Raw genomic sequence first — 16581 nt, 5'->3', positions numbered from 1 at the left:
CTCTTTGGTTTCATCCTGCTTGCACCCTGCCTGTTGTGTCTTTGCACAACGGCACCCTGTTCTGACCAGGGACGTGGCAGCTGGGTGCAACCTCACTTGCTCTTTGGAGAGGTGGCCTGAGGCTCCCTGCTGTGCCCACCTGTTTTTCCATAGCTGTGCAGGCAGGGTGGGGGGGCTGTCTTGGACCCCGTGGAAGGGTGTCTGTCCTCCTTGCTGAGGCTCCCGCAGGAGCAGGGCTGCGCTGTGGGCAAGGGTGGCTCAGAAGACCAGCTACCCGTTGGCGTTTATAGGGATGAGGCATCGCAAAGTCGGCGTTCCCGAACTTCTGAGCGCCTGCCCTGGCAGCGCCAGTGCTATTGCAGTCATCTATGGGATGTGCGTGTGTGTGTAAGAGAGGAGAAAACATAAATACTTCTTAAAACAGAGGACGTGAGTACGTGTGTGCCGCTTTACGAGGCTGTGGTTGTAACCGAGGACGGTGTTTTGCTGGCTTGATTTAGCTGTCCAGGTAACACTCACAATGATACTGCCGCAGTGTCGGCTGGGGAGCAAGACAGTAACGGAGGATGTAGCCAGGATCCCCGGGGGGGGTGTTGTGCTCTGGTTGTCAGCACATCCCAGAGTCTGTGCTGCAGGCTATTTATTGCTCTTGCTGCCTCTGCTAGCTAGATTAAGCCATCACAGACGGCTATTTTGTCTTTGTATAGTTGCACATATACCCTGAGATTAGTGTTGTCCTTCCATTGCGAAAGGCTTCCTGCAGTTCAGGAGGGCAAAACCCAGATTTTTGTGATTTGGACAAATCACTCCCAAACTCTTTGTTTTAGGGATAAAAGAAATTTTTTGCTACTCATGGGGAATATTCCGTCAGAATATGTTCTTACAGCTCGCCTGTTAAAACAGCCCTCTAGTTGAGTGCTTATGAGGCACTACAAGATTGCAGAATCCTGTCTGAGCCACACACAATTTGAGAGAGACTTTCAACGAGTCTGAGAAATAATTGGTTTGTTGCGTCCCTATTTTACTAATGAAACATTACCTAGACCTAAGCAATAGTAGAAGATACAACTTTCTCATCAGGTGACTGGGAGTATGTGTGTCCCCCAGTACGTAGTCATGCAATTCTACAGTAGAATATTTTCAGAAACAAAAAGCTTCACGTATTTGTGATGATGGTACTAGTAAATGAACTGTATTATAGAGACTTTTCTGCTAATGGGTTAGCTGTTTGCAACATTGCTTTAATGTCATTAACTTAGAAACTAGTTTTAACCAGTTGTAGCAACTGCTTTCATGTAGTTTAGAATTTATGTAGTTTAATGAAAAGAAGATGGGGAGAAAAACTGTTCTATGTGCTCCCTTTTGGTTCATTTTATTGGCTGCAGCCTGCTTTCCTGAAGTAGCCTGCAGTCTGACGGAGAGAGCTGTGGCTTGGGGCGCACGTTCCCAAAGCACTGGGTGTTCCTGGAGCAGCTTAGAGGCACCTGGGGGCCTCCTGCCGCACTTAGCCTCAGAACCGGACTGATCAGCTCAGGTTTGGTCACTCTGATTAAACTTCTAAATTAACTTTATTTGACCTAATTGGCACGTAAGTTCCCAATGTCAGGAATGGGTGTTACCTGCTGGGCAGACCCGGTTTGTAGCATTTGTTTTTGACAAGCATTAAAAGTATGCCTCACACCCAGCCTTTGGGTTGCAGCTCTTGTTTTCTGGTAAATGACTCGTCTTTGGTTTCTCTGTTACAAAATTGAAGCTCTGTTAACTTGAAATGTCTTTTTCAAGCGGGGTGGAATTACAAGCACCAAATGCTCTAGTCATATTCTAACTGTTCTCTGGTACATTGACATGTATCTGAGTGATTGAAAGGCAAGTGCAAGAAATCATGTTATATTTTAATTTCTTAATGGGGTTGTAGTAAGCTTAGCAATAATCTGTGGCCATGAATAAAGGTTGATGGTCTGATTCTCTCTTTTTTTTTTCTTTCTTTCTTTTTTTTCTCTTTCAGCCTTTTCCTCATTGTTCTTGTGATTTCAGACATTATGGCTTTGGTAAGCTGCTGTTGCACATTCTGTTCAAATAAGATCAAGAAGCAGAGTACTCTCCTAATTCCATCTGGGGAGATCTGAATTTATTTCAGACTTCAAAGGTTTTGGAACTAGGGCAGTAAATTGAATCAGAATCCTAGCATAATATAGAGATAAAAGTCCTCCAATCACCACTCTTTGAATTTCATGTAATTAAGGCCTCTGAAGAGGCAATATTCTTATTACTTCACTTTTTGACTCTTTCATTGTGAATTGTCATTTCTGATTTTTCATATGTTTTTTGTGATCAAGTTCGTAAGAAGGATTTAAATAAGAATATCAGTTTTAGCTGTGTGACAGATCTAGTTAATTTTCAGGTATTTTTGAACCTTCTCCTCTCTCCCCTCCTCTTTTCTCTCAAAAAAGAGAAAAGGAAAAATGTACTACCCACCAGTTCCAGTGTTAGAGTAGTCAGAATCCAGATGATGTGTAACATCTGAAAAGAAATGTTATGCTCTTTATAATAAGCTATTAGGAAGTATTTTCTTCAGTGAGCTTATGTCCATGGTATCACAAAATAAACTGGAACATCTTTTAAAGCAGCAGGTAGAGTTAGTGTTCTCACTTTGCACAAACTGTTTTAGTTTCAGCCCTTTGGAGTAAATATTCCTGATGTGACTTGATTGTACAGTGTGATTTATGGATCTTAGCTTATAGGGAAAAGCTGGTACAAAACCAAATAATGATTCCTTTGTCTGTAGAGTGAGAAATGGAAAAGGTATGGTTTTGTGCATTTTAAAAAAAATCTTTTTGACTAAACAGTTTTTTTTATATATAACTGCCATAGGAAAAGGATTAAAATACTAGTAAACCACACTCATTGCATTTTGCTAATAAAATCAGTCCAACTAGACCAAAAGGGGAAAAAAACAGTGGAGAGAGATGTACCATTCAGATTGAGGTCTTATATCTCTCATATTTTTCTACTTTGACTTAATGTTTTTAAAACAATTTGCAAATGTGTAGTGGTGAACAAAGCAAAGCATGACCACCAAAGAAGTTTGCTATGCAGGAACCGTGTGTATACAAGAAATGGAAAAGGTTTTAAAAAAATAAAAAATAAAACTGGTTTATGGATTTGAATATTATTAAATGTTTAATGTGGCCACCAGCTAGAATTTGTGGGATTAACTAATAGACAGCTCAAACTTGGTCTTCTCCCAGCATTAGTCTCATCTTAAAGATGGGGAACTGCCTGAGTAGCCCAAATAAATTTGGGGAAAAATGCTAAGAAAACAATATGTAGCCTTTTCTTTGGCACAAGATGTTATAGAATCCATTATTTTAAGCAATCAAGTGATTTGGCTTTTCTTACTGCAAAGATTCTCTGCTGGTAATCCTCCCTGCTTCTTGCGAACATAGCTAGACAGAACTTAATCTATCCTTATCTGTTTGTATTTGATACCATGTGAAATCTGTTTCAGGCTCCTAGAGTATTCTTCACTTTGGTCCAAATGAGCATTCCTGGAAAGGTCTTGCCTTGAAGAATTAAGAACTTTGAGTAAACTGCCTAAAGTACTGTTTTTAATTGTGTGTTTCAAGTTGTGCAATGTTGGTATACTAATCAAAGTTATTTTTTATTTCCTAGCACTTTTTCTTTTTAGTTAAAGATTATGGAAGCTGGCTCGATATAGGAACAAGGTACAGTATTTTTTGCCTCCGCTGCATTTTCAGAAGGCTCATAGGTTAATATTGTTGTTTATCTACTTAGAACTCTTGTAATTTTTCCAATTACTCTCCCTAATCAAATGCTTTGGTGAGGTTACACACACACACACACACACACACACACACACACACACACACACCCCAACCTAAAACTTGGGTCTTAAAATTTGTGCCACAGTGACATGGAATGAGTAATGGATTTATCATGGTAGGAAAACCAGTTAGTAATATTTAATTTTTAAAAAAACAATAGTCACATAACATATTTTAAATTAAAACTAAAATGCAAACCAGAAATTATCAGAATTATGAGTTGCCTTGAATCTACTCCATATATGATCCCCTGTGAATTAATGAGCTTCGTGTAAATGTGCTGGTGGCTAGCAAGACTTACACGTTTATTCTGCCCCTAGTTGGAGGAGAATAAACCTGTAATATTTAACCATGGAAATTAGAGCTATAAGAAATATATTTCTGTTTTGCGTTATGAATCCTACTAGCCTTCACAGCAAAGTTCATAGGGTAGATTTTCAACTTTTTGGCTTTATTTGTGACTATCTCGGAAATAACGAAAAGTACGCATTTTGGATTTACCTTCCCTGAGCTGTGGAAAGAGGTAATATTCTGTAAGAAAGTTGAGAGAATATGTTGTTAATAATCCAACCAATCTGGTTACTTGAAGCTGTTATTTAAACAAAAGTTGAATAGTGACCCATGGTTAATATTAATATTCTATTTAGTCTACATTTGCTTTGCTCATCCTCACACTCCCTCCAGTACATGTATGTGTACACACACACACACACTTTCTGTTTGTTTTTTGTGGAGGTAAAAATTCCTTCTCATGGCCACTTTTTGGAAGCTCCCAGTGGGAGGAGATCAAGTTTTTGGTAGGTCAGATGGCTTCATCCTTTGGTGGTTTGAATTCATATGTAGATTAATATGCATATTAAAGGTGCAGAAATGATCGCTTCTGTTTGACAAGAGGCTCTCTAATTGGGAGTTAGCAAGCAAAAATAAAAATTGTCACAGGTCACCAAAAACTTCCTTTCTGATATACAGGCTTTGTAGCATAGGGATTTACAACCATGGTACCTTCTTGGATCTATTTCAACTGGAAGTATGCCTTGTTCCCAAGACTTCAGGGAAGCTGGTTATGCACCAATGTAATTCTGCTTCTCGGTGTATATGCTTTGTGCCCTCAAGAAAGCTCTGAAAGAGTCCTTTTGAAAAAGTAATTTGTGATCAATTTATAATGTGGTAGCACATAATGCTCATGCAGCCATAGATTTGTCATTACTTTGTTTTTGAGTGCTTCACCTTGCCACTTACATTATTTTATTGTAGTTTTTATGTATGTTATATGTTTGTGTCTGTAAAATATGTATATAAAATAAAGCATTCTCGGTTGCACAAGAAACCAGGTAAAGCCATATGCAGAACTGAAGCAATCCTCCTCTTGTCTAGCACAAGCAACGGTTTTAGCCCCTGAACCTTCAGAACTGAGCAGCGCTGTGCTGTTTCATTTTGCCAGGCTTGAGGGTCAGTAGACCACAGCAGAAGATACTTTGTGCATTCCTGTGAGGGAAGATGAGCTTTGCAAGCTTGTGGGCAGGTCTTAGTGGGAGACAAGTACTAAAGTGGCTCTTCCGTGTCCTCTTACTACAACTGCTGTGACAGCTCTGTGGCGTTCTTGTTACCTGCTATTCTGCTTTGGCAGAAAGTTCTGAAAATATCCTTACTCATTTGACATTTTAGGTGTTGCCAAAATTTTCCTGAGAAGACTGAGTCAGTGCAGGAAATGATCATTCTTTTTCTCCTTTTTTTTTTTTTTTTTTTTCCTTCCAATCATTTGTATCTCAGTGGAGCCTCTGTAAAAATCCAGGAAACAAAGAATAGCAGCGTCCTTAGGGATGGACAGCTGCTGTCGTCTTTTCTTTCTTTTTGTGGCACAGATAAGAAATTTTTTTGGAAGGAGGTGGGGAGCATAATTTTCCAGATTCATTTTATATTAGTGGTTGCCAGAGCACTGAAATCAAAGACTAAAAAAGCAGCAATTTATTTGCCTATTGAAGTTTGGGAGATTCCTTCCTCTAGAGTCTCTGCTGAATTCCAGGGATATTCTACTAAGAATGTATAAGTTCAGGAAATACTCATTTGACAACACTTGAGTATTTCAATACCAGTGTTCAGAACTTTTGTATGTAAGAGCTAGTTTTTAATCCTTCAGGAAAAATAAGGCCTTCTCCGTTGTTTTATGGTGTTTTTTTGTGGCCTACTGGGCCTCTTTCATTGTGTGGAAGTGTTCTTGTTTACTGAACTCGTGTGTTTCCATTTCTTAATTTTGTCCCCTAGTTCCTGGCTTTACATCTCATTGTACCATACTGCATATCCACATTAACATGATGTCCTTATTCTCTCAGTTGTATTGCAGCTGTACCACTTAAGTGTTGTCTTTAAACATAAAGAGATTTCTACTTTTCCCTATTCTTCCAGATCGTTACTGAAATGCTGAGTGACACCAAATCTAGCATACAGCCCTGTGGCCACATCCAGCAAATGATCAACCCACCATTGATTGCCATGTCTCAGTAAATTGCCAACTACCGTATCTCTCTGTGACTTCTTAGAAACTTTTCAAGTCATCTTGTTCAATTGTGGTACCAAAACCAACTTGAACTTTTTTCAGAGAGAGCTTCTTATTGCTTCAATATAAGAACAGAGTAATAATCTTGCAGTGAATGTAGAATTCTTTACAGTGGCCACTAATACAAGCTTCTGAGGTCTACTAACCTTACTCTATTACTCTTACCCTACACATCTTGAGATCACCCTAGACTGCATTATATGCAGTAGAAAATACCCATCCTTACAATTCATAAAAATAATGATACAGTCTTCCCAATATCTTTGATACATCAGTTTGTGACCTGTGATCATGGGAAGTTTGTTCTGACAGATTCTTCTATTTTGAGTAACTGGCAAATGGAATAGCTAGTTTTTTCTGCTGCTTTGTCATTAAAATGAACATTTCTATGGCTTAAAAGCTATGTTATAGATTTTTTTTATGGCTTTAAAGATATATCTGTATATTATATAAAGTTTCTAAGTAGTTGTATATTCCAATGGTTGAGATAAACCGCTGAGGCCTTGTTTTATATGACAACATTATATAGTTTTTTACAGACACACTACCACTCCCTCTTTTTATAACAGTTGCTGGAAGATAAAGAGATAGATACAATCTACACTGTTGTTCTCCAGTTTCAAAGTTCAGGGGATGTGGATAAAGTACAGGAGACTGTTTTTTAGATTTTCTTGAAATAGCAGAAAACATAGGAGAATTGTTTCAGCAGTGTTGATATTTAAAAAAAAAAGTGCATCTGGAACTGTTAAATCTGCATATTATTGGAGTGTATAACAGAAATAGATGTAGTTTTGGAAAGGGGAGGTTTTTATGCCTGATTACTAAAACAAGAGGCTTGTCAATAGAACAAGAGTGCTACCAATAATCTTGAGAGTAAGAGCTAAGAGTAACATGATTTGTGAATTGTTTCAAGTGAAATGGAGGAGGGAGGGAGAGGGACTCTGGCCTAAAATGCAGTAGACTTAAATTTTAGAGTCTAAATCTGAGCTCTTAAATGTGGGATTGTTCCTAAGCGCACACTGAAAGTAGCATGTCATGTAGAAATGAGGTTCTAGCTGAGCTAAACCTAATCCTCAAGCACTTCTGGGAAGAGCTCTTTTAAGAGAGGTTGCTGTTATGTTCTACTTTGTTTCATTTCAGTTGCCATTTTTCAATGGCTAAGGTAAAATACTCTTATTTTCTTATCTCACCAGTTTGTAATCCTCTCTGCTGTCTTAGGTATTATCTATCTGGAGAGAACAGGCACTGTTATCTGGAGAAGGGTCTTTTTTTTCCCCCTCTCCCCTTTCCTAATGATGTTTGATCTCTTTTCTCTGTGACTCTATCCACCAGCTACCTCTTCTCTTTACTTTCCTTTGCCTGCCCATCTCTTCCTTTTTAAGCATGACCCATTACTTAGTCTGCCTTCCCTTGTGATGGACTTAACTTGCTTGGAGCCTGAAATCTCACCCCCCCCTCCTTTTTTTTTGTTTTTTTTTTTTTTTGTTTTTTTTTTTTTGTTTGTTTGTTTGTTTGTTTGTTTGTTATTAGCTCAGGTTTGAGCTCTGATGGAATAAGCCTGTTTGAGAATTTCCTGCTTCATTGTAACTATAGATCAAACCAAGGGTGTGGTTCCGGGTTGTGTAGGGATCAAGATTTTTCCATCATTGTTGTAGCATATACCAGTGGGAGTCTTGCTTTGTTTGCTTGTTTGTTTAAATACAGCATTATACCAACCTGAGAATTAATTTACCAAGCAGAGCTGCCTGCAGCCTCTGCAGTTCCAGTTGCTGATAGCCTCAGTGATATTGGCTGTTTGCCATTATATGATAACACGTAGACTGAAATTGCTTTTAGTTGCGCTCTGTGGCATAATATATTTTTTCTTTACTCTGAAAATCTGTTATTTGAATAAAAGAACATAGCCATTCTGCTTTTTACAGTATAGCAAGGGAGAAACGCATACAGCACTGTCTTCGTTATAAAAGCATGAATGACTCAGTCCCTAGTACCTTGAAACAGGCTGGCACGAAGAAGAGAAGAGTAGTAAGAGCTTTGTAAGTGTAGCTGGGGGGTTATTTATAGTATTTAGCAGTGATGCCTGAATTTTGTGTATAAATTTGAAAGACTTCTTTGTAAAAAATCACCAAAGAACATAGGAACTTTCCCTGGTAAAGGGAACTGCTGATATGGGGAGGGGCTGGAGCAAGGCTTAGTTGGTTATGGAAGTTGCCAAGGCACTATGCTAGTGCCAAGATTGTCACTATCTGGGGTCATGAGGATTGATACTGTCAGAAGATATACTGCCATATATCTTTGCTTCTCATTGTCTTCTGAAGTGGCTTCACACTGAGCCAGTGGATATGGAGCACAGTCAGACTTGGAGGAGGAGGTTGACCATGCTTCATGCTCTTGAATCCTGTGGGAGTTTGCTGTGGGCCAGAAATTCCTCAGTGCTTGATTTAGCAGCACACCTCAGCATCAGTCTTAGTTGGTCACACTGTTGCAGGCAACCTCTAATGATGCCTTCAAAAATGTGCGTGTGGGAAGAATGGCAACGGGGAGCTTGGAGTCTACTTTGCCTATATGTTTTGATGAGAGAGGAGGAAGAGCAGGGAAAAAATGGTTACAGCTTTTGAGAGAACGGATGCCTCTCTCACCTGAATACTTTAAGGACTACAGGGACCTCCTGATCAGATTTGACTTTGGTCATAGTTATGGCAGCTATCCCTGTCTGAAATCTGTCCTTTGGCAGTAGCTGAAGGACCTCATTTGGGAAATAAGTGGCTAGTAGGTAGCTAAGCAGAATTTCGGGAGAACTTTGCTTTCCAGGAAGCCCTCCTTTATGTTTGGCTAAAATCGTCTGTTAGCACCCACATCTGGCAAAGCCCCTTTTGGGGCAGGGGGGAGTCAGATGTCTGTATTAAGTCCTACACTGATGGCAGCAAGCCTTCAGCAATTGCTAAGCCTCTGATAACTGTCTTAAAGTATCTGTAGGGAATAAGCAAAGTCCTCATTTGACTTCTAATTTTGGGGTTTCACATTTCAAACTTTCTTGGAAAGCTAGAAGTAAAATGTTGTTCTTACTTGCATGAAAAATAAAATTCTGGTGCCCTGTGAGGAGACGACCTGAGATATTAACAGCAGTGCTTGAGATGTTAAACCATGCAGCTCTTTCACCAGAGTGGCTGTTCCCTTAAAAGTTGTGCAAATTTACATGCCTGTGGTGCTTGTGCAGGCTCTAAAGACATGGCACACCACAAAGGTAACAGCAGCTAGGGTTTGACTCTCATTGTGCAACGTTATGTCCCATCCCGTGGGGCACTGAAACTCATACTGAGTCTGTAACACACCCAGGTGGACTTCTAAAGGCTGCTCTTGGGGAAGGAGGTGTGTTATCTCTGTATTGTAAATGTGCTGTGAACTACAGAGCCCAGAGTAGACTGACCAGGTTACAGCATGCTTTTTGCCTGATTTCCTGCTCTTACTGTGTGATCTTGCACATTCCCTGCAGAAACAAGGTGGGGTATGAATATTTTCAGTTGCGCTGTGTGCAAGTGGGAGTTCACACAGATGCAAGATGTAGGATGTTGGAGTATACTATACCTGCTGAGGTTTGAGTCTGCTTGCACTGCTTTTTTTTTTTTTTTTTTTTTTTTTTTTTTTTTTTTTTTAATAATAGAAATTACTTGTAGCAGCAGTCAAGTCCCTTTCAGTGCTCTCCATCTAGCATGTTCAGACTGATTCCTTTGGTTGCTCATATCCTGACTATGGAAGAGTTCCCACTCGTTAGTGAATTTTTGGATTGGTTTTATTTTCCCATGCTGGTTAATGGCCAAGCTTTGTTAGAGCCAGTGTTTCTACACTTCACAGAACTAAATTATGTGATGCTAGTGCCAAGATTGTCACTATCTGGGGGTCATGAGGATTGATACTGTCAGAATTACGAGCTTTACTGCCCTTTCATGGCTAAACTGCCAAACAGAATGAGTCCTCGGGCAGAAATACCAGATCATTAAACCTCCAAGTATTCCTTGGAATCCTTTTCTTGTAAATAAGCTCAGACTTCTTCAAGTCTAAAGTTATCCTGCTCTTCCTAAAGAGCAATCTGTTTTGAAATAGCAGAGATGGGATGCATCAGAAGATATGGATACCTCTAATGCCAGTATCTTGGCATTACAAAGAGTTCAAGAATGAACAGCTGTATGGGTGGTTCAGGATGCTATGATGGACATGGGTGCAGGAATATTTAATCTGGAACTCTAGGCTATGTCACTAGATTTTGGAAAAAAGTCCTCATTTCTCAAAGGCTAGTGAGATACATTAAAGAGCTGCTTGATTCAAACATTGAACACAGGATGCTGAATGTTCTAGGTCAAAACTCAAGTCTAACCCAATATCTTATCTGTAATATTTGTTAAATCAGCTACCCAAGCAAATAGTGTGAGAACTGGAGCAAGTGAAGAACGATCTTTCTGCTTATTATCCTTTCAATAATCAATGACTGAAAAATTGCAACTCAGCTGATGTATACCAAAGAAAGTCTACCTGATTATAAATTCTCCCTAAATTCTACACGATTCACAGAAAATTGAAATATTACAGTGGTTTCAGTCACATACCCTGAATTACCAGCTGAATGAAAAAACACATCCAGTGCTCTTACTTGCTTGGTGTACATTCAGTTGTATTTACTGTTGTCTATACCCCTTTCATTTTGCCAGAGATTTTGGTTTTGACACTGTTGTGCTATTATAAAAGTTGCCATCCTAGAGAAGTGTATATAAGATGTAGTACTGGGCCAATAATTAGGTATGAACATTTTTCAGAAGGCTGTTTAACTCTTTTTTTTTTTCCCACTCCGCAAATTTACATTTTGTCTCTCCTTTTCTTACTCTGTCTCCTTGCAGCATTAGCCACTATGTGCTGGTGATGTCGTTGACCATATTCATGATGTTGATGAATGGACTGGCCCAGCTACTGACTACAAAGAGACTTGAATTTTCCAGAAAGACTAAGCACCATTCAACGTGATGAAACATTAAATGTTCCTGCAATTTTCCCCACCTTCAGCCTTTCTCTGAACCAACCTCTGCCTGTGGAATGTAAATACAAGTTAACAGACTAGAGTGCCAAAATCCCATCCAGGGATCAGAGTGCTCTGTTGATGTAGATTAAATGATGTCCTGTGGCTGAAATTTGTGTTAGGAGATTGTTATTTAGATGTCAGCTGGGCTAAAGTAGTCTCATCTTTATTCTGTATTTCTTGAAAGTAAAACCAGCAATTAAGTCCACAAAAGATGGCGGTTTACTTTCAGTTATTATAACTCATCTTCCAGCTGTTCATCTCACACGTGCACGTTCTCATTAGGAGTCTGCAAAGTCCTAGCTTCATTTCATGCCTCACATAAGTATCTTGCAGACTAAAGCATAAACAAAATCAATCGGAGCAGATCACAGATTTTTCTGTTGCCCAATATGGCATATATATTTGAATACCTCTGAAACTGGCTACACTTTTGCAAGCTGTTTAAATGCTTTAGACTATGTATGTGAGAGTGCACTGAGGCAAGTAGGACTCATACATTGTGAGACTATTGCTCTAAGACAGTTGCTTTTAGCCAGCGTCAGTGCAAACGGCTGCCTCTGACTGCTCTCCTGCTGTCTCTTCTGCCAGCAGTAACGCTTGAGCAGGCTGAGCAGTAAACAAGATTGAGTAATTGATCCAGTTGAACATGAACCTGATGAAATAATAGTAAAACAGTGTTCAGACCAATTTCCTGGGTGAGGGAAGGCAGGGGCTGATGGTGTCAGTGGCAGCTGAGAGGCAGATCAGCATAAAGAGGTCGTGAAACTGAGGCCAGAGTGGGTGGTTTGCATAGGGCGATACCCGTGCTGCCACTTGGAGGCTTTTTCTTTTGTTAATATTTATGTTCTGCTCCTGGTTGCACGTCGGCCTGCGTAACGGCTCTGCTGAGAGACAAAAGCAAATCTTGTTCTGCATGGATTACGAGTGAGGGCAGAGAGCGCTGTGACACCTATACACTCTGCTGCTGTGGATGCTCCTGGGGATCCAATAACTGTAAATACATAGCATGAGGCTCTGAGATAGAGTTCCAACTTCAGAGCCTCTCCAATGCCAAGTGTCAGCTTCCCTACCAGTAACCTGAAATCTATAAAGTTGGTAGAACTGCAGCACCTACCTATGGTTCATTGCTTTGTTGCTCCTGAAGTCATCTGTTTTTGAGAATTAAGCAAAAATTGTATCTGCTGCTCACCAGAAGCCCTGCACAGAGCTACCTGTCCTGCCTTTGAAACAGCTTTTTGCATCCACAGTCAGTTAAAAGGGCCTTGGAAGCTGATTGCTTTGCACAGTGAAGAAAGTGAATCAAAGAAAATACTTTTTGTTTCCACTCTTCACCATGTGTGACGGCATCATTAAATTGTGCTAAGTCTTGTCGGACTTCATCTTGCAGCCAGTTCTTCCTATCCAAGAGCCAATACGCACAGTGCATGGTGCTGGCAGCCAAGGTTAGTCATTCGTCATGAGGGCAGTTCCAATACTCAGTTTCCAGCCATCTGGCATTTGGCTGTGGTCACACGGCTGTTTAACACTCTGGAAACCAGTCATCCCTGCAGGAAATTTGGCTGGGAGAAACCAGTCACAAACCTCCATCTGCTTGTTGAGTGCTGGTAAACATTGCATTATGGGCCTGCAGTCACCTGTGCAGCCTCAGAATGCCTCTTGTGAGCCCCTGATCGCTGGAGAAGGAGACATTCTTCCACTAGGTAATGGGCTGGTGACCCTTGTGGGCATGTGGCTAGCTGTGCTAGCCACAGTCACGGAAGACATAACAAAAATTAAGACTTTGATGTTGGAGGATGGATGTATGCCAGCTGCTGATAGTTTTGCTATACAAGAGCAACCATGATCAGGTAGAAAGTCAAGGCTGCAGAAAAGACTATGTCTAGGCATGGCAATCTACTGAACCTGTTCTCCTCAGCTCCAGTGAGAACTCACTAGGGAAAACTACCCTCACCTTGGTCCCATGGTATGTAGCGTATGTAGCCCCAAGCTATAAGGGTACTAAACCATCAGCTTTGTGTAACCTAACTGATCTCAAGATGACCTCTGTCCACAGCTCTGTTGTTTCAGTGGACCCAGCTATAGGCAGCCGTACCACTGAGCATCCCAGCCTCTGTTGCCAGAATGATGCTCTTTCCAAAGCCACTCTTTATAGAGCAAATACACTGATGGGAGCAGCTGAACAGCTGCCTTTGCTCTATGTGACATGAAGGAAATGACTCAAAAAGTAGGAATGTAGGACCCACAGGGCTGCTGCCCTGAAGGCAGATCTGCACACATGTCAAAAATGCTAGTTATCTATGACAGGGCCAAGTGGATGTCCTACCTATCAAATGAAAACACTGGAGGTATGTACTATCTATTGCTGTAGGCTCCCTGGGAGAATGCACAGAAGCTGAAGCTTGATGTCTTATTGCCGTGAGGGGCTGGTAATAAAACATTGGTAGCCCTGCTGTATATGGTGCTGCTAATATACAACAGTAGGAGTAATCTGTGTACTCTGGTGTACAGGCAAGTTAAAATGGTGTCCAAAATAGGAACCCACAACAATTATCCTTTCTGCTCATAGTGTCTCCTTCCCCGAAGTAGGTTCTGTTTTTTGCATCCATTCCTGTAAGAACAAAAAGGGAATGATGGGCATGGGGGAGCAGTCAGGACACACACGTCGTTTTTTCCCCAGTGCTTCTTTGAAAGGGCCTGTTTTTGTTTGCCATTTGCCCTGACTGGGCTGTAGCAGTAGCAGCCTTAGCTGACCTTTGCCTTTCCCCTGCCAACCCCTTGTATCTCTGTGCCGTTTGCAAATGCTGTTCCTAGCACACGCCATGCGAGTCTTGGAGAGCAGCTCTTGCAGAGAGGCCGATTGGCTGTGCTATTCCTGTATCTCCCCAGGGGAGGCTCTTGCTGGAGTCTTGGCCTGCACGTTTGGATTTACTCCAGCACAGGGAGGTGTCAAAAATTCTCCCACTCAGCTACTTTTTATGGCCCAATGGGCTATGTGGCAAAGTAGACTCTTCCCTCCTGCTGATGTGTTCTCTTCCTTCCCAGGAACAAATGTCATCTGCAATAAAAAGTTCTCCACAACCTTAAAAGCTAAGGTAGGTAATAAAATGTTGTACTCAGCTGATTTTAGGCTTTCTGCTGTTCTGCTTGTGAATCTTAAGCATCATCCCTCTTTGTGAGCAGGGCTTTGGGCACAGAAGTAGGGATGCAGGACAGTGCAAGTATCGGGTAGCTCCTGTGTTTTCTCCTGAGAACCCCAAGCTCTCCTAACTTCCTTCTTCCACCCGCAACAATGTTACAGACAGAGAGTGTAGGAGACTCCAACTCCTAGAGCAGGTGAGGCTCCAGACAGTAAAAATCCTCAAGCAAGGAAATACCAGTAGATTGACATCATTATTTTTACCTGGGGCTACATTTTTTTTCTTTTTTTTTTTCTTTTTTTTCTTTCTTTTCTAATAGATTGGTAGTGTGTATGTGTGTATATATATATATATATATGTATGTATGTATGTATATTAAAAAAAAAAAAAAAAAGCCAAGCTTAAGTTTGCTAGCTTTCAGAACCATGGATCCCTGAAGATATAGCCACAAACCTGGAGTACCTACCAGGAGTGCCCACCAGGAGTTGCAAGGCAAGAGAAACTGTGCTGAAGAGCCATTGTTACAAAGATCTCGTATTCACTCATTCTAGGTACTGTTCTCTGCTATTGTATTTTCAAGACTGTACATAGCCTTTTGATATAATTCCGAGGAGTGAGCTGTTTCTTCAGAGATGATGAAGCTTAGATTGTATCAAGGTCTCTTATGACTCAAACTAAATGATCTTCCCCCTCCCTCCTCACAAAGTAAATCAGATTTTACAAGCTTTGGCAATTTCAGTGCATGCTGTAGGTTAGTTGTAAATGCAGCTACAGCCCTCATATTCTTGAATGAGAATGAAGATACGAATGAACTTTCATAGTTTTAATAAAACCATGCTCTCTTAACATCACCCTTGAACTCCACTGTCTGGTTGGGCTATGCTACAATTCTGATTTCAGCTCCTATCTCCTAATTTTCAAGGGCTCATTGGCAAAAGATGGCTTATTGATGGTTCTTCAAAATTTTCTGTCCATCTTAATCCTGTAATCCCCTTTTCTGTGCCTTCCCCTTGCAGGTGGTGAGGGTTACTTGCCTTAAAAGGCCTTGAGGAAGAGGATGGGTGTGTGGAGGGTGAATGGGGTGCTGGGAGCCAGCTGGGCAACATATCTCTGGGGAAGGCAGAAAGTCTCTCTCACACCTGCTCTGGGCTGTGCTCTCTGTCATAGTGGCTGGGAAGCTCTGGGCACCTGTGTCTCCATCCTGACAGAGCTTCGTCCAGCCTTAGGGCAAGGGATTTTGCCTTTTTTTCCTCTGTGCCCTCTGACTGCCTTTGGGCAGATGCCCTGTGAATTGCTGTGGCCAGGGGAGGTTGGGCAACACATCTCCTCAATGGGAGATGCTTGCTTGTGGGAAGTTGTGGCCTGGGTTCTCAGGACTGACCATGGTAGTCACCATACTGACTATATAGATGCTGCTGTTGTAGATATCTCCTCAGAGAGAAGGATCCCTGGTTACCTCAGTAGGGATGGATTGAATCCAGTTCACATGTTAAAGTCCTGAATTCAGCTACTTTCTGCGAGGGCTCCTCAGGCCCCAGGGCAGGGTTCAGCATTTGAGCTCCCAGCCCAGAACAAGGAGGGCTGAAAAGTGGAAAGAGAAACCTGGAAGTGTGGTGCTTACCCCTTTCCCATAAGCTTGTCAGTATGTTCTTTCATTTATTTATTGACTTGTGTTTGGCAGCCAACTTCCTAACTTTCTAACTCAACATGGATAACATCAAGCGCAAATAAAAGAAAACACACTTTATTTGCTTGCATTTTATTTTCCAGGCAAGTTGTAAAGCAAATGCGGGTTTTTTTTTCCTTTAATGTTATGTAAGGTGAAGCTGACATAAACTTAGCTTTCACTTGGATCATTAATACAGATCTGTTAATGGCTGGATATCTCTGAGTGAATTAGAGGACATAAAGAGGAAAACAGGAAACGAGCAGTGATGGAGCCCCAGTTCTGCTCTGAATTTCTTGCCCTCTACAGAC

At 41.0% G+C, this 16581-nt stretch overlaps 1 protein-coding gene across 3 annotated transcripts in view; it reads left to right on the top strand.

The window, feature by feature from the left end:
* PIGN (phosphatidylinositol glycan anchor biosynthesis class N) overlaps positions 1-11576 on the top strand; it is a 107789-nt gene extending 96213 nt beyond the window's left edge. For all 3 annotated transcript variants that reach the window (XM_062569843.1, XM_062569844.1, XM_062569842.1), the window contains 3 exons: positions 2006-2048; positions 3673-3725; positions 11289-11576. In XM_062569843.1, the coding sequence (XP_062425827.1) occupies positions 2006-2048; positions 3673-3725; positions 11289-11412 (220 nt within the window). In that variant the 3' untranslated portion in view covers positions 11413-11576. The remainder of the gene's footprint in view (positions 1-2005; positions 2049-3672; positions 3726-11288) is intronic.
* The last annotated feature ends 5005 nt before the right edge of the window (positions 11577-16581 follow it).

This window comes from Rhea pennata, chromosome 2, assembly GCF_028389875.1.
Source record: "Rhea pennata isolate bPtePen1 chromosome 2, bPtePen1.pri, whole genome shotgun sequence".
Taxonomy (NCBI): domain Eukaryota; kingdom Metazoa; phylum Chordata; class Aves; order Rheiformes; family Rheidae; genus Rhea; species Rhea pennata.
This window is presented reverse-complemented; position numbering and strand designations above follow the sequence as displayed.